Consider the following 15,900-nt stretch of genomic DNA (forward strand, 5'->3'; position numbering starts at 1 on the left):
TAAGTCACACATTTAAGCTTAACGTTAACTAGATTTCAATTCTTCAATTTGACAAATAAGGCTATATATTGTGATGATCTAGTAGCCTATATATGAAGAAAGAGGATAACCCCCCCTCCCTCCCTCCCTCCCTCCCCCCGCCCCACTTCCTATATCTGCACATAGCTTAACAACTCACAACTCGATTCATTCAACTATAGACTTTGATGACAGTTAACTGAAAGTTAGTCCTCCTGAACAAATATTGATGTTATAATAAAATAAATAATACCTCATAATAATATGCCTAAATTATTAACTAAGTTTCGGCAAATAAAAATAGCGTGACAAGGGCTATCTTTTATTGTTTGATGTATGGCAATGTTACGGTCTTGTAGGTTTTATAGTCTTGTGCAATTTTATTAGTACATTATGTCATTGGTTGAGTAGTTTTTGAATCAGGGTTTGGACTTAAGTCATATCTCTTTTGAGTGTTTACACTGCTGTACTGAACTAAACTATCCTCTTATTCAAACAAATCAGATCCACCACCCGACACGTTTGTTGAATTTATCACCAGTTTATGAGATATTTCCTAGTGAACGGGTCGTGAAACAGCTATAGAAAACTCTAAAAGATGTCTATAAATTGGGGTGGCCTCATTGGGGTGGTGATCTTTTATGTCATCATCTTAGCAATTGGATTGTATGCATCTAGGAAAACCAAGGGTAGCACGTCTATGGATGACGTCATGCTTGCTGGAAGAAGCATTGGACTGTTTGTGGGTGTCTTTACCATGACAGGTAAGCAATCCCTACCGTAGTGTATCACGAGAAAAACGATTTTCATGATTGTTATCCCTGTAAAGGCTTCACCTTTTCCTAAACCAACCCCCTTTTTACTCCTTTCCCTTCACTACGGGCCTGTATGCCTACTATGGAGGTACGAACTCAGAGAATACCATAGTAAATTAGATCATTGCTACAACTTATACAATGTAAAAATTCAGTAACAACTTCGCAGTTTTCCTTAGTTTCACCACCAGAAGAGACCGGCCTCAAAACTCGTACAGCTACTGAGCACCGGTTTACTGAGAGTAGCCTATTTTACCAAGAGACTGTATGCGCAGCGCAGCTCTACGAAGAGCACTCTCTCCATAGACCAAAAGCATTGCAGAAGATCACAAAAAAATCAAAATAGTTATCGTAACAATTTATCTGTTTTCTTATTAATTAAAAGCGACATGGGTTGGTGGAGGATTTATAAACGGAACAGCTCAATCAGTGTATGATTCGGGGTTACTATGGGCGCAGGCCCCATGGGGCTATTCATGCAGCCTAATCATAGGTAAGACCTTTAAAATTAAGAATAGAAATTATGATATTTATTATTGAAGTAATTGATTGAGTGTGTTACGAAATGTCCCTCATTGTAAAAATGGTCACTCACACATATAAACGTTGAGATATTACTATTTACATGGTAAATATAAACGAGAATAATATAAACCAGATATTATTTCTATTTCTAATTTTTGATCACTTTTTTCTAAATTAAGGTGGACTTTTCTTTGCTAAGAAGATGCGGGAGCAGGGTCACGTAACCATGTTGGACCCATTTCAGATGAAATTTGGTAATCGAATGGGTGGACTTCTGTTCCTACCAGCTTTATCTGGAGAGATATTCTGGTCGGGTGCTGTTCTTGCAGCGTTGGGTAATTTTTACAATCTAACATTTACATTCCCATTTTAAATATTATGAGATGTAAAAAAATCAACCAAATAAGTAAACAATTTGGCGGATGAATATTCAAAGTGGAGAACACTACATAGTTTGCCTACAGCAAACATCACGCACTCATGCTTCTCGATACAAATCAAATTTATTCTTCAGATTTCTTAATTTTGAAGTAAAAACAAATATTGTGGACTACTTTCATATTATTAGGTTAATTACTGACGTCTTCAGAAAACCCAGAACAGTATCATAAATATCTTTTAAATGGTGTTTTATAGGATCAACGTTTAGTGTCATTTTGGATATAGACACAACCATTGCTGTTATTGTGTCAGCATGTATTGCCATGTCCTATACTCTATTCGGAGGTCTTTACTCAGTCGCCTACACAGATGTAGTTCAGTTAATCTGCATATTTTTTGGCTTGGTAAGTAATATAAACGTCCACCGATACCCCTGTGCTTCATAATATAATGCTGGTGAACAAAGACCAGCGAGACAACTAAAAACGATTATAAAATACGTCTATTTCGTTAAGATATTTATTAAACAGTTCTTTTAATTAGACCTATTCTCCAGAAATTAATCCAAAATGCTTTTTTATAATATATCTTCAGTGGTTGTCAATACCGTTTGCAATGACAAACGAGCATGTTACAAGTATTGCTGAGACAAGTTCGACCTGGCTTGGAACTTGGGATAACCGTTATGCAGCTATCTGGTGTGATCTTGGCTTACAGTTGGTATGCATTCCATTCCAAGAGTGACACCAGCACGATGAAAGAGAAACACAAGTTAGTGACGCGCGCGTACACAAATACATATTGCGCTGTATTATCAGCGTTTGTACGCGCGCATGCACAAGTCTTGGGTTTCTATATGGTGTCTTTCTCTAACGGTTTAGATATTTTATTCGTTGTTCGTTGTCTACACTATCAAGCTAGTTTGACAACAAATGTCACATAAAGTTTGATAATGTAGACAGAGCTTTTAGAATGATATTATTTTATTCGTTGTTTTAGTTTGAAGTTTCTTCTGTAACATTTCTCAAGTCAGCGTGACTGAGGAGGACGCTGCCATAAAAACACTAAGTATCAATAAAATTAATAATAACTTTTTGGATTTTATGCGCGCATGTTGTTATATTAAATGCGTACTATCCAGTACGTTATTTAATAAGCTTGATTCACACTAGAAACCAGTACAAGAACGTAGACGTAACGCAAATGAGTTGACCAATAGCATGCAACAGCTTTATTAATTCATTTGATTGGTCAAGTAATTTACGTTGCGCCTAGATCTTTGCGTTGCGTCGTTTTGAAATCAATTTCAAACGCGCTGTTTATGCCTTAATGGTCGATTTGAAACCTTACCTAGGCCCTATACTGTTACTTAAATAAATATATAAATGGATTTTATTTGTATTCTTTATTTTTGTGTTTGATATATAGATATTTGGAGGTTTACCATGGCAAGTGTATTTTCAACGCGTCCTGTCCGCTAAGAGTGCGCGGTACTCACAAATCTTGTCTTACGCAGCCGCTGTTGGCTGTATGGTAATGACAATACCATCGGTCCTTATTGGAGCAATCGCCACAAGCACAAGTAAATTGAATCCTATGGTAGATTCCAGACCGAAATTAGTAAAAAGATATATATTTTTGCACATATGGCGTTTCATACGTATAATACTTTAGCTCATATTTTCATTATTTTTAAAAAACGAAACGCCGACTAGTGGACGACTAACATAAAAAAGACAATTAATGCAGAACTTTGCATCCGTACTGGCATGGGTTAACAATTTAAAAAACAAAATCAACAAATATGTAAACTATTAAACCAGATCCATCTGCGGGGTCCGACGCATAGGCCTATTTTTAAATATTATTTATTTGTTGACCATGCACTACCTTTGAATCGGTGGCACTTGTGACAAGAAACAAAACATAACAGAACATATTATTATATACCCTTAAGGTTGATCTAAGTGATATTAAATTAACATTTAAAGAAAATGTAATATACTTGAAAACGCCTGAACAGCAACAACGTTTTTTCTTTATAGATTGGACTGCAACTGACTATGGCCAAGAAATCACAGACAGCAACATTGTACTTCCTCTAGTGCTGCAATACCTGACTCCTCAAGTTGTCTCCATCATCGGTCTTGGAGCTGTCTGCGCCGCTGTGATGTCATCAGCTGATTCGTCACTTCTCTCGGCTAGCTCCATGTTTGCACGAAACATATACAAACTCCTAATAAGGCAAAATGTTAGTTTAACACATTCGTATAAACTGAATCAGTCAGAGATCTTCACGTTTTAGTAGTACAGCTCTCATCCATACGACCATCATGTTTAGGAAACAATATAAGAAATAAACATGACGTGTTTTGTAAAGGCCAACTCTGATAGCATCATACGACGACGCCCGACAAAACGTCTTGACTCGTCGTTGGTGCTGTCTGAGTTGAATCCCGACGAGATGAGTCGTCTTGAAATAGCGTCGGGCGTAGTTTTTAGGTCGTCGCGAGAACTTTAAACAGGATTAATTTTCTTTCGACGATCGAGACGACTCGTCGGGCTTTGTCGTACGACGCTGTCTCAGTTGGCCTTTACATTTATAAAATGTATATAGGCCTATTCCTTATACTGTGGGAAAACTTTTACTTGTTTGAAATATTTACAATGCGTATACTTTTTATTTTGAAGGCAAGCGAAACCGAAATCATTTGGGTGATGAGGGCATCGGTGATAGTGTCTGGAGCAATCGCTACAACATTAGCGATTACTATCAACTCAATTTACGGGCTGTTCTACCTCTGTTCCGACTTTGTCTACGTCGTTTTGTTTCCACAACTCCTGTCCGTTGTGTACATCGAATTCACAAATACGTACGGCTCGCTCGCCGCCTATATAGTTGGACTTACGTTACGACTCGGAGGCGGAGAACCACTGCTGAATCTCAACCCGTTTATAGAGTACCCGTATTTTGACAACGGTGAACAGTTGTTTCCGTTCAGAACATTCTCTATGTTGTGTGCTTTAGCTACGCTGCTCCTTGTGTCCCTTCTCTTTCATTTCTTGTTCACAAAGAAAATACTCGACAAAAAATATGACATTTTTAAATGTGTGACCAACGTGCCGCCAGCACCAGATCCAGTAATGTTAAATATGAAATCAATAGATGAAGATAGAAAAGATGGTTAGTATTATATACTATTTTGAATCATAAGTTGTTAGGGACCCCTCATGAAACGTCACAAAATAAACATTAATACTCATTAGTAATATCCATATAAGGTGTGACGTAAGAATTGAGCTACCCGGATAGTTCTGATATCAATTAAATTTATTAAAGTAGTACCTCTAGAGATGAAATGCAAGGACGTAACGCAACGTAGTTGAGTTGGCCAATCACAAGCGATGGATTATTCGAACGCTCGCTTGTCATTGGTTACACGCTTGCGTTGCGTTTACGTCCTTGAGTTGCGTCCTAGTGGGAACCAAGCTTAAGAAAGAGATAGAAATATACAGTAAAATCAGGAAAGAAATCAAAATGATATTTGAAAACAACATACATTTACAATAAACAATCACAGTTAAAATGTAGTGATGCTACTTGCAATGTGTTGTTAATGATAATGAATATCCCTAATACTAACACATAGATAACGATTCAAAAACATCAACATTGAAGTTTGGTTCCCAATAGGACGCAACGCAAAGACGTAAACGCAACGCAAGCTAGTTTACCAATGACAAGCGACAGTTGAAATAATCCATCGCTTGTGATTGGTCAACTCACTTACATTTTGTTACGTCCTTGTGTTGCGTCTCTAGTGATGGGAACCAATTACCCTCTTGCTAAAATTACCGCTATTCTTTTTATAGATTTTGATTCTGAGGTTAGCGAGTCAAAGAACGATACTGAGAAGGCTGGGATAGATAATCGTGGAGCTGAAATTGAATTGTAAACATCTTGCGGAGAAGAAGTAGGGCCTACGTATTGTTATAATATACCAATATGTTGCCAAACCTTTGATCGCTAATACGACATACTGATTGAAAAAGTTTATGATGGACGACATTGTTATTTCGGATCTTGATTTACGAAGACTATAATTACTGATACTGATTTTATTGTCCATAGTAATATAAAATGGAAATACATTTGAAACTGGCATGAAATATAAAAAACAAAGAACAAAAAAAAAAAAGATTATATTGTTCGTAAACATTACCTGCTAATAAAGTAACATGATAAGCAACACCAACATTCTTTTATTTCATATGCATCCAGCAGCGACTAAAAGGATAGATAAACTGTTATCATTTATCGTGCTTATAAAGTCTCATTTGAGGCTTAGCGAGTGGAGTTACAACACTGGATCCTGAGAAGGCAAGCACGTTAACCACCAAGCTATAGCTCTACTGTTGTTTTGTGTCTAATGATTCGATATAGGCCTATAGCATTTTGATTTAATTTTCAAATTATTTTAATTTACCGACATTGGCTCTATGTGTAAGTCTAGAGATAGGACCATGTGCTCTCCAGTTAGCGCACGAATAATAAAAAGAAAATACTGTAAAGTAACTGAATCAATAATTTTAAAAAAGTAACATAAAACGTTAATGATTAAAACTCATAAACATGATTGTTTGTCAAATGAACATACTAATGGTAAAATGTAAAATAACGTTCAAGGAAACTAAATTATGTTTAAAACTTTAAACGACTCCAGAATATACTATGAGAACTAATCGATATATACTAAGCGTATTCTCACTGATATGCGTGCGTCGTATGAGCAAGGCTCGAATTTGCGACTCTCGTAATTAAATATCACGTAGGCCCTATTACGAGATTAAATGAGATGAGAGTTTAGTGTGAGTGTACCGTGTGGTCGTACTGTTTTCTAGTAGAAGGGTTAGAAAAATAGAAAACTACCGTCAAGTGAAAAGTTAATACGATCAAATAAAGAACGAAATAAACATAACAAAACAGAAAACTAGTCCATACTGCAAAGAATTTATTTAAACGCCGCACCATGAGAGGCCTGGATGTGCTTTAAAATAGTTAGGTCCCTGGGGATTTGTCTGCTGCCGCCAGCGTTTAGTTATGCCATACATTATTACTGTAACGATACAATCGCACAGGTTCATTCAGCAGTGTTGTGTGTGTTGAGTTAAACCAAAAAGTTTGATACAAATTACAAAATGGCTGTAAATTGGGGAGGATTGGTTGGTGTTATTATATTCTATGGCATAATACTAGCAATTGGTCTTTATGCCTCAAGAAGAATTAAAGATAAGACTTCTATGGAAGATGTAATGCTTGCAGGAAGAAATATTGGATTGTTTGTTGGTATATTCACCATGACTGGTAAGTACCTAAATCCTAAAAGTTACATTTACACTAGGCCTAGTTATTTTCTTATCTTATAAAAACCTTAACTATAATATCGATGTGTATTTTACGTTTTGCTAACACTGTTTTTACGTTCTTTAATGTTAAAAAATAGAGTTAGCAAATCGGATTAAGCCATTATTAATAGCTGAACTTAAGCATCGAATCCGGCTTTGTTATATTGGTCACATCTGCTAAAGAATATAACCGTTAAGTATCTAATCTGACCTTCTTAATGTAGAATTTCTTGAAGGTCAAGGCGTAACGTAGTAAAGCTTGTTTTTGTTGCATCGGTGCAATAAATAATTGCTTGTTTAACGGTATATTAATCAAAATCTGACATTTTGTACTTTTATTTTCTTGTTATATTATATTTTGTTCAGTTCAGTACAAATTTTTGTCACGCTTTGGAAAAAGATCTATATACTGACATTGAATTAGTTCAATATGTGGAGCAAAATAAAGTTAAGGGTTCGGAGAAAAAAATAAGGAAAATGTACATGGATCTTATGTTAGTCTTTAAATGTGTGTACCTTTAGACGACGTGGAAACTTAGACAAATGTAATACTTTTAATAGACAAACGTAACAACTTATTGACAAACTTAATAATGTATAGACAAACGTAATAACTTACAAACAAACGTAATAACTTATAGACATGATTTTGCAAATGTGATATTTTACCAACCACACCCACCGCAAACTGACCTAATATTATCGTAATCTCTTAAACTTAACTTTTATGCTCTGAATAATTATCTATTTTTCATTCATAAATATTAATAATTATTATTATTATTATTATTATTAGTGTTATTATTATTATTATTATTATTAGTGTTATTATTATTATTATTATTACAGCTACTTGGGTTGGTGGAGGTTTTATAAACGGTACTGCTGAGGCGGTACATAGCAATGGACTAGTATGGGCACAGGCCCCTTGGGGCTACTCATGTAGCTTGATTGTAGGTATGTACATTTTATTTTAATCGGCGTTATTATTTATTAATATATATTTTTCTAACTAGATTTTCACAACTATTTCAACGAATTTTATTCTTATTTTTCTCCATTTAGTTTAAATATAGACGTGTCATATCTGGAAATATAATTGAAATCAATTACCGTATAACGCCATTTTTCGTTTTCAGTAACATTTCAAAATATGATAACCTACACTAGTACACATTGTGTACACTATAGTTTTTCTTGTTGCTTACAAAATGTTGACGCGAATGTGCTATTTGACACCTTTGTTTGCAAAGAGCCACCTTAAAATGTAAACTTTGTTTTAAGTTTAATTTTTTAAACGCTTACCGGTATTTCAAATTTAAGGTGGACGATTTTTTGCTAAGAAAATGAGAGAAAGTGGCTACGTGACCATGCTGGACCCATTCCAGAAGAAGTTTGGTAAACGAATGGGTGGAATGTTGTTTTTACCTGCTCTTTCTGGAGAACTATTCTGGTCAAGTGCAATTCTCGCAGCTCTTGGTAAGGCTCTGTCTACAATATCAAACTTTATGCGACACAAAAAAAATGCGATGTGCCCATATACCATATACCATATTTAAGCATATCGCTACCATATTTGGTCACATCACAGTTTTTTGTCAAAGTTTAATAGTGACTCGACGGAACATAAGATGAAGTTCCAAACTTAAAGGTGGGCCATATCAAGAGTACTAGGTATGGAACTTAAAGATGGGCCATATCAAGATGGGCCATATCAAGATGGGGCATATCAAGATGGGGCATATCAAGATGGGGCATATCAAGTTGTACTAGGTCTAGAATGAAATCATACTTTATTTTAAAACCTTTAATTATATTCTAGGATCCACATTCAGTGTCATTTTGGATATCAACAAAACAGCATCTATAATCATATCTGCTTGTATTGCTATGTTCTATACACTGTTTGGAGGACTTTACTCCGTGGCATACACTGATGTTGTCCAGTTGTCATGCATTGGTCTTGGCTTGGTGAGTATTTAATTCAAACCAAACATTAATCCATACTTGCCATCACCCCACCTTCAATACACATATGCATCGACGAAAGATTATTTATTATTTAATTGAAAATCAACGAGTTCTTCCAGAAAATCCAAAACAAAATATTGTTCTTTAACAATAATTAATCCTTGCCATGTTTGTATCATAATTGATTTGATCCAATGGTTGACGGAGTGCGATAACCACATCTTTGTTTTAATCCAAGATTTTCCAATTTGTTCAATATAAAAATGTACTTATGGTATGATATATAATTTCTGAACTTGCCTGTCCAATTGCAAAAGTCTGTCAATTTATATACATAATACTATATACATCCTACACCTTTCTAAATATAGAATTGAGTCAAGTCAACCGACTCATTCAACAAAGGACGAATTCATAATTCTGATAATGCAAATGGCGTCTGCATAATCCTAATCTTTCCTATAACATGACTAATGAAAACGTGTAACATTATAGCATTTAAAAAAATGTATCATTATAAATATCAGTATGTTGTTTTTATACATAATCTATTCTACCATACCTCTAAAACACCAGAAGATTATCTTTATTGGACCACAAATAGGAATATATAATTTAAATTGACAATTTACACATTGAGTGCATTTATTTTTAATGTAAAGATGGCGTCTATCCTCTGGTTGTTCATAACAATTCGTTTTGCTTTGAATTACCATTGCTAATCGAATTCACAGTCGATACTCATGTATACAATGGTTTAACAAAAACACAATACACGATGTTGTTGTATTTCCGCGTCGAGTATTACGCTATTCATATTAAACAGAGCGTTACGTTTGTTTGTTGACAATACTTTCTCCTACTACCACTATTATTAGTTAAAAATCCAACCGCCATAACATTCAAAACGTTAATAACAAAGTTTACATTTTAGTGTCATTCCAGCAACGAATGTTGGATTGGGGAGGTGGTGCATACTTTCCGATCCTTCGTTCCACATGTGTGTACGTTGATCAATTTTAACTCCATATCATAATATTTAGGCCACTAATTCATGGTGTGGCAAATTTCAGAAGCGATGCTTGGCCTACTTTTTTGACATACCAAATTGTTGAATCTGGACTGGTTTAATGCTCGTGGTGGCCGATTTCCAAAAGGCGGTGGTCTTAAAACAATATACTGATGTACATCATTTGTTTGATTAGAAAATACAAATTTCCCCAATTTTTTCCATGAGCTCATAAATCTTAATGGCCTTAGTGCTAATCTAGCATCAGTAGGCCCTTAATCCAGATATCGGATGCTGGTAAGATTATCCAATTAAATGGGTCAACTATCCGGTTTAACATTTACAGCAATCCGGAGCTTATTTCTCAGCATTCACTACTTGTCTTTGAAAAAAAAACAACATTACCAACGTATGGCCAAGTGCTAAATTAATAGATATATTCAATATGGTTGAATAAAAGAGCGATTATTAACGTCATTATTGCGTACCCTGTGCATTGGTATTTTGTGAGAGAAAATGACAATAATGCATAACCATTGGATTTCCGCCATCTTTACATATTAAATGATAATTTCTGTGCATCTCATAATGAATGACAATATATTCTAGTTTGTTATTGTTATATTATTATTATTATGGCAAAATTGGCACATGCGCAGACTATGCTATGTCAACTATTATTATTATTTGTTATTGTTGTAACATAGCTGAGTTACTTTTAGAGCATTACACGTCTACAATACAGATATCCGTTGAAAGAGGAGTTGGGAACTGCAGACGGTTCCAGAAGTAAACTTCTCGGTGTGTGGGACAGATAAGTGCTCAACTTGTCCGGCATCGTTTGGCCAAAAGACCAACGTTTGTTTATTATACTGTCTTTTAGTATTAGTATCTCTAATAATCGCTTAAAACATCTTGAATAAAATGCTTGTCGTCGGCGAAGTATAGCTTTAGGATTAATTATGAAGATGAGTGGACAACTAAAACCACTCCAGACATTGTGAACTTTTAAAGAATTACTGAATAATTATCTAAAATCTATAATTATGGTGTTTTTTCCTCTTTAAAACTACAAAATATCACTCAAGACGACAAGCATTTTATCATATTTATGTTATTTTTTAAGTGAACCAAATTCAGTAATTTAATGCTTTGTCTTATAATTAATGTTTTGTCTTATAATATGTATGTTAACCTAACTTGCCATCTATAATATTGAAGATTACAACATTATTGTTATAGCTACTGACACGAGTACATAAAAATGACACACTAGGCCCTATTGAGGGTTCATGCAGTTTTTTGTCTTCATAGCGTCAATGATATTTTATGTTGCCTAGAAAGACACTAAAAACATGAATGTGTCGTAATGTACTATAAATAGAACAGATACATAAAAATTAAAGTTATATTCAACATCGTTCCCGGAAACTAAAACTAAAATTGAATTAGTGATGGCGCCTTCTAAACACGTCGACCTTGGCATTATTATTTAATTTGCATGCGAATAAAATAAAAATAGGAAATGATTCTAAAGATTTACAAAAATAACTTTAACAACTTTTTTTGTCTGAAGTCTACAATTTCCATTTTGTTTATAATAGTTCTTTTGTGTCATCCATAGTGGTTGTCAATCCCGTTTGCCTTTACAAATGAACACGTGAGCAGCATCTCCCTCACCAAAGAGGATTGGCTTGGAAGCTGGGATAGTAGGAAGAGCGGAATATGGGTTGACTATGGCTTTCTTCTGGTAGGCAACTCTTCTGCTGTTCAGCCACAATATATAATTAGTTTAGCCTAAATATACAGAATATAGGCTTACAGAACATAAAGTAATAAATATAATTGTGTTCGTAGAATTAGCAATGGAATCACGAGCTTATATATATTAAGCCTATAAAGTATACAAAAGTATTTTGTCTTTTGTAGATTTTCGGAGGAATACCATGGCAGGTGTATTTCCAGCGCGTATTGTCTGCAAAAACCGCTCGATACGCGCAGATCCTTTCTTACACTGCCGGTGCTGGATGCATGTTTATGACTATACCGTCGATCTTAATTGGTGCCCTAGGAGCAAGCACAGGTGAGCAACATTAAAAGAGTTAACCATAGTTTGCACTCGAAAACTTCAGTTTGCAAAAAAAAACTTTAGCAGAAAAAAGAATCAATAAATTGGTAAAGTTAGATTGAATAACTGTGGTAAACTAGGTTAAATTAAGCACATGGACAAGCACCTTTGAGCCACAGTATTGGCACATTAGTAGATATATACTGTACACATTGTGGTATAGATTTGCCGTGGATTTGTATTTGTATATTATAAATTATCTTTTTTTTCAGATTGGGAAGCAACTGATTATGGACGAAACGCAACCGATAGTAGCCTTATCCTACCACTAGTGCTGCAATACCTTACACCTCAAGGCGTCTCCATCATCGGCCTTGGGGCTGTCTGTGCCGCTGTCATGTCTTCAGCCGATTCTTCTCTTCTCTCCGCTAGTTCCATGTTTTCCCGTAATGTTTACAAGCTACTTATAAGACAAGACGTAAATATATTTATTTATATATAGCCAGCTAAAGCTCTGTCTACCAAACTATTGAAGTTAAAAAGTGTGATAATACCGAAATATGGTACTGATATGACATCTTGTCCATATTGGGCACATCACATTTTTTTGTCACATAAAGTTTGATAGTGTAAACAGAGCTAAGAAATTTAGTTTAAAATAGTATATAAAGAATCTTAAAGAAACATGTTTGTGGACCCATAAAAAACTTTTTCTGAATGTTGTGTGAAACGATTTCTTTTTTTTAGGCAAGTGAACGGGAGATCCTGTTGATAATGAGATGTTCGATTCTGGTGGCAGGTGCCATTGCTACTACACTAGCTATCACTATCGATTCAATCTACGGCCTCTTCCATCTTTGTTCCGACTTTGTCTACGTCATTTTATTCCCTCAACTTCTCTGTGTTGTGTACGTCGAGTTCGCAAATACTTACGGTTCCATTTGTGCTTACTTCATTGGTTTACTGTTACGACTCGGAGGTGGTGAAGAGATCCTTGGTCTGAAGTCATTTATAAAATATCCATATTACGATGAAGCAGAAGATCTCCAGCTATTCCCGTTCCGTACGTTTTCTATGCTCATCTCGCTTGGAACACTGCTGTCCGTGTCTTACCTAACTCGCTACCTTTTCACTAAGGAGATTTTAGCCAAAGAGTACGATGTTTTGAGATGTGTAACTAACCAACCGGATCCAGAAGATGCTCCTAAAATTACAATGAAAACAATAGGTAGGTTCCACATTCTTTATACCAAAATTTACTTTTTATTTTGGCCTTTTGTTACCTTGCACATGTTTTCTTTATTTAATCTTTATTTGTTGGATGTCAAGTATTACACACCGAGTTCGGATATTGTGTTTAGTAGGCTAAACAAAGTAAATTGACTTTTCTTTAAATTTATTTCTTGTTTAACGTACGTTTTATTAAATACTGTGTCTTGTTTTTAATCTTTATCATATTTTGTATGTTATTTTTTTGCTTGTGGTATGCGTATTTTTTCAAAGTGAAATCCCAACTAAGTTATAAGTTATTTTATCGGCTTTGTAGAGAATAAAGAAAGTTTCCAGGCACAGATGCTTCTATAATTTATGGTTTGAACCAGGTGACTCTTTTATTTATCAAAATGCACTGGAATAAAAATCATCATATATAATAGCCATCAATGGATGTGAAGACATCATTTATCACAATCAACTATTACCGTATACTGCCCCCATATGTGTTTGTCTTTATTCATTGAATTTCACACTTCACGCATGTATGATTAAACACAATTATTATTATTTACACTGCATATCTAAAGGCTTTTTTATTCACTTTCTTGCCTTTCGTACAATAGAAACTATTCAGATACCGCAAATGCATTTTGTTTGTCAAACTAATTTGAAGATGGAACACTCTACGCCCAAATTGCATGCACAAATCTGTGAAGTGCAATTATTATTTTTGGTCACCGCAGCGTCATTTTGACGATATCTGCGCGCGCGTGCGTACAAAGGTGAAATTGAGGGTGAAAAAAGTCGCATCCAATAGAAAATAGGCCTTCATTAAAATCGCATGTGCGATTTGTGGAGTTAGCTGTATAGCGTTATAAAGTCAGGATCTCTGTAATTGCAAAACTTGTTTTCACTCTCTCATATAATAATAAAGCATGCTGCATAATTCACCCATGGAGGTATAAAATAGATACCTCCATGATTCACCGACCTTCACAATCATACAATGTAACTCTCACACTTCACAGTAATGCACCACCCCGTTTAGTCATGGTTTGTGACGTCATTCCACAATTCTTAACAAACTCATGTTAAAATATAATTGTACTAATCGCATGGATATTTGTATCAATTTCCGCGTAACTTTTTATGCAAACGTAAATCACAATTGTTATTCCCATAATCGGCCACCTTGTTGTTGGCAAATTCCTCTTTGGATAAATGTAAATGTGATCTCAAAAGAGTTCCGGGAGCAAAACAAATCATATAATCTGCCAACTTCTACCGCAATTCATTTAAGTTCATTCATTCATATTGTGTGATTGTATTGTAGGTGTGATTGTATTGTAGGTGTGATTGTATTGTAGTTGTAATAGGACGAACACCTACTCGTTAAAATATGACATGCTTGTCCCAAGAAGCCATAATACCTATACCAAGCCTCATTGGTCAACAAAATACTGAGTTGTTTGCACAGTTTATATTTGATTGTAGTCGAACACCTACTCGTTCAAATATGACTATTCTTTTCTCCTAAATCCCCCACATTTCCTCAAAAAATGGATGTTATAAATAGTTAGGCCTAATAGCCCAAGGCTGGAATTAATATTTGTTTTTCCCTCTTTTTTTTTAGAGTTTGACAACGAAATACCTGAATTAAAAGATGGAGAAAAACCAAAGGGTGTTTATAATGGAAATTTCAATGGCATGGTGAACCCTGGTGCTGAGATTGAGTTTTAATCAAACCACCAGCCGCTAAGTATGTCATTTCTGTCTTGCAGTTCAGTGCAGACCACCACCGTTGGGGGCGCGCATACAGAGCGGGAGTTCTGCACTTACGGTTTGATAACTGTGACATTATTGTCTCAAATTGTTTTATGCGAAATTGTAAATATATATATATATATTATTTTTCCTCCTGCCAGGGAGATTACTCGAATACATAGAATTGCAATAAGTAGATTTAAATAAGTATGCATGTTTGGTGAATGTAGTACTGTACTTAGTAGTAGTGTATAAAAAAAACCAAATAATACTTATCCATGTGTGTTTTAACCCTACTACCTATTATAAATTATCCATGGCCTTAACATACCCTCGCACACATCGCTGATATTTAAGTTTTACAAATAAATGTATATTGATTTATACTGTTTTGAATTCTCATTTTTCCAGATTTCAATAATCAATCTTAAGCCACGTTTACACTGACAAAACATTTGCTTGCAATTTTTTGTTGTAAAAACACTGATTCCAATTCTTCAATGTGTCTCCGGTATACATCTTGTAACAGAATGCGCACAATATTCGTATTTGTTTTGTGTAAATTAATGTACTGTATATAGAATCATGATATTATGAATTTGTTAATAAAGTTGTTTTGCTTTCTTCTTAAAAGTTTTTTATCTTCTATTTAATGTCAAAGATCTATCAGCTGATGATATACAATCTTTGGTTATGTTATACCACGCCCACTGATAAAGCACGTGACG

At 34.9% G+C, this 15,900-nt stretch overlaps 2 protein-coding genes across 3 annotated transcripts; both read left to right on the plus strand.

Annotated features, from left to right (window-relative positions):
* Window positions 1-591: 591 nt before the first annotated feature.
* Window positions 592-6,117, plus strand: LOC140047508 (high-affinity choline transporter 1-like). The gene is made up of 9 exons (XM_072092549.1): window positions 592-782; window positions 1,219-1,326; window positions 1,538-1,693; window positions 1,995-2,143; window positions 2,334-2,459; window positions 3,168-3,321; window positions 3,785-3,990; window positions 4,431-4,923; window positions 5,613-6,117. The coding sequence occupies exons 1-9, from the start codon at window positions 617-619 to the stop codon at window positions 5,693-5,695; spliced, it is 1,641 nt and encodes a 546-aa protein (XP_071948650.1). The 5' UTR covers window positions 592-616; the 3' UTR covers window positions 5,696-6,117.
* A 728-nt stretch (window positions 6,118-6,845) lies between these two features.
* LOC140046127 (high-affinity choline transporter 1-like) lies at window positions 6,846-15,793 on the plus strand. Of its 2 annotated transcripts, XM_072090662.1 has the most exons (10): window positions 6,846-7,104; window positions 7,995-8,102; window positions 8,469-8,624; window positions 8,968-9,116; window positions 11,750-11,875; window positions 12,055-12,208; window positions 12,466-12,671; window positions 12,941-13,421; window positions 13,740-13,794; window positions 15,042-15,154. In XM_072090662.1, exons 1-9 carry the CDS (start codon window positions 6,939-6,941, stop codon window positions 13,775-13,777), a joined length of 1,584 nt encoding a protein of 527 aa, XP_071946763.1. In that variant the 5' UTR covers window positions 6,846-6,938; the 3' UTR covers window positions 13,778-13,794; window positions 15,042-15,154. The 2 variants fall into 2 exon arrangements, with proteins under 2 accessions (XP_071946763.1, XP_071946762.1); XM_072090661.1 differs by lacking the exon at window positions 13,740-13,794 and having other exon boundaries at window positions 6,876-7,104; window positions 15,042-15,793.
* The last annotated feature ends 107 nt before the right edge of the window (window positions 15,794-15,900 follow it).

This window comes from Antedon mediterranea, chromosome 4 (assembly GCF_964355755.1).
Source record: "Antedon mediterranea chromosome 4, ecAntMedi1.1, whole genome shotgun sequence".
NCBI lineage: Eukaryota > Metazoa > Echinodermata > Crinoidea > Comatulida > Antedonidae > Antedon > Antedon mediterranea.

Bases quoted from the DNA above. Each gene is read 5' to 3' on its own strand.
- LOC140047508 (XM_072092549.1), top strand. From the start codon at position 617: ATGTCTATAAATTGGGGTGGCCTCATTGGGGTGGTGATCTTTTATGTC. The intron at 783-1,218 runs GTAAGCAATCCC...ATTAATTAAAAG, and splicing joins GGGTGTCTTTACCATGACAG to CGACATGGGTTGGTGGAGGA. The intron at 2,144-2,333 runs GTAAGTAATATA...ATATATCTTCAG, and splicing joins TCTGCATATTTTTTGGCTTG to TGGTTGTCAATACCGTTTGC.
- LOC140046127 (XM_072090661.1), top strand. From the start codon at position 6,939: ATGGCTGTAAATTGGGGAGGATTGGTTGGTGTTATTATATTCTATGGC. The intron at 8,625-8,967 runs GTAAGGCTCTGT...ATTATATTCTAG, and splicing joins TGCAATTCTCGCAGCTCTTG to GATCCACATTCAGTGTCATT. The intron at 13,422-15,041 runs GTAGGTTCCACA...CTTTTTTTTTAG, and splicing joins AATTACAATGAAAACAATAG to AGTTTGACAACGAAATACCT.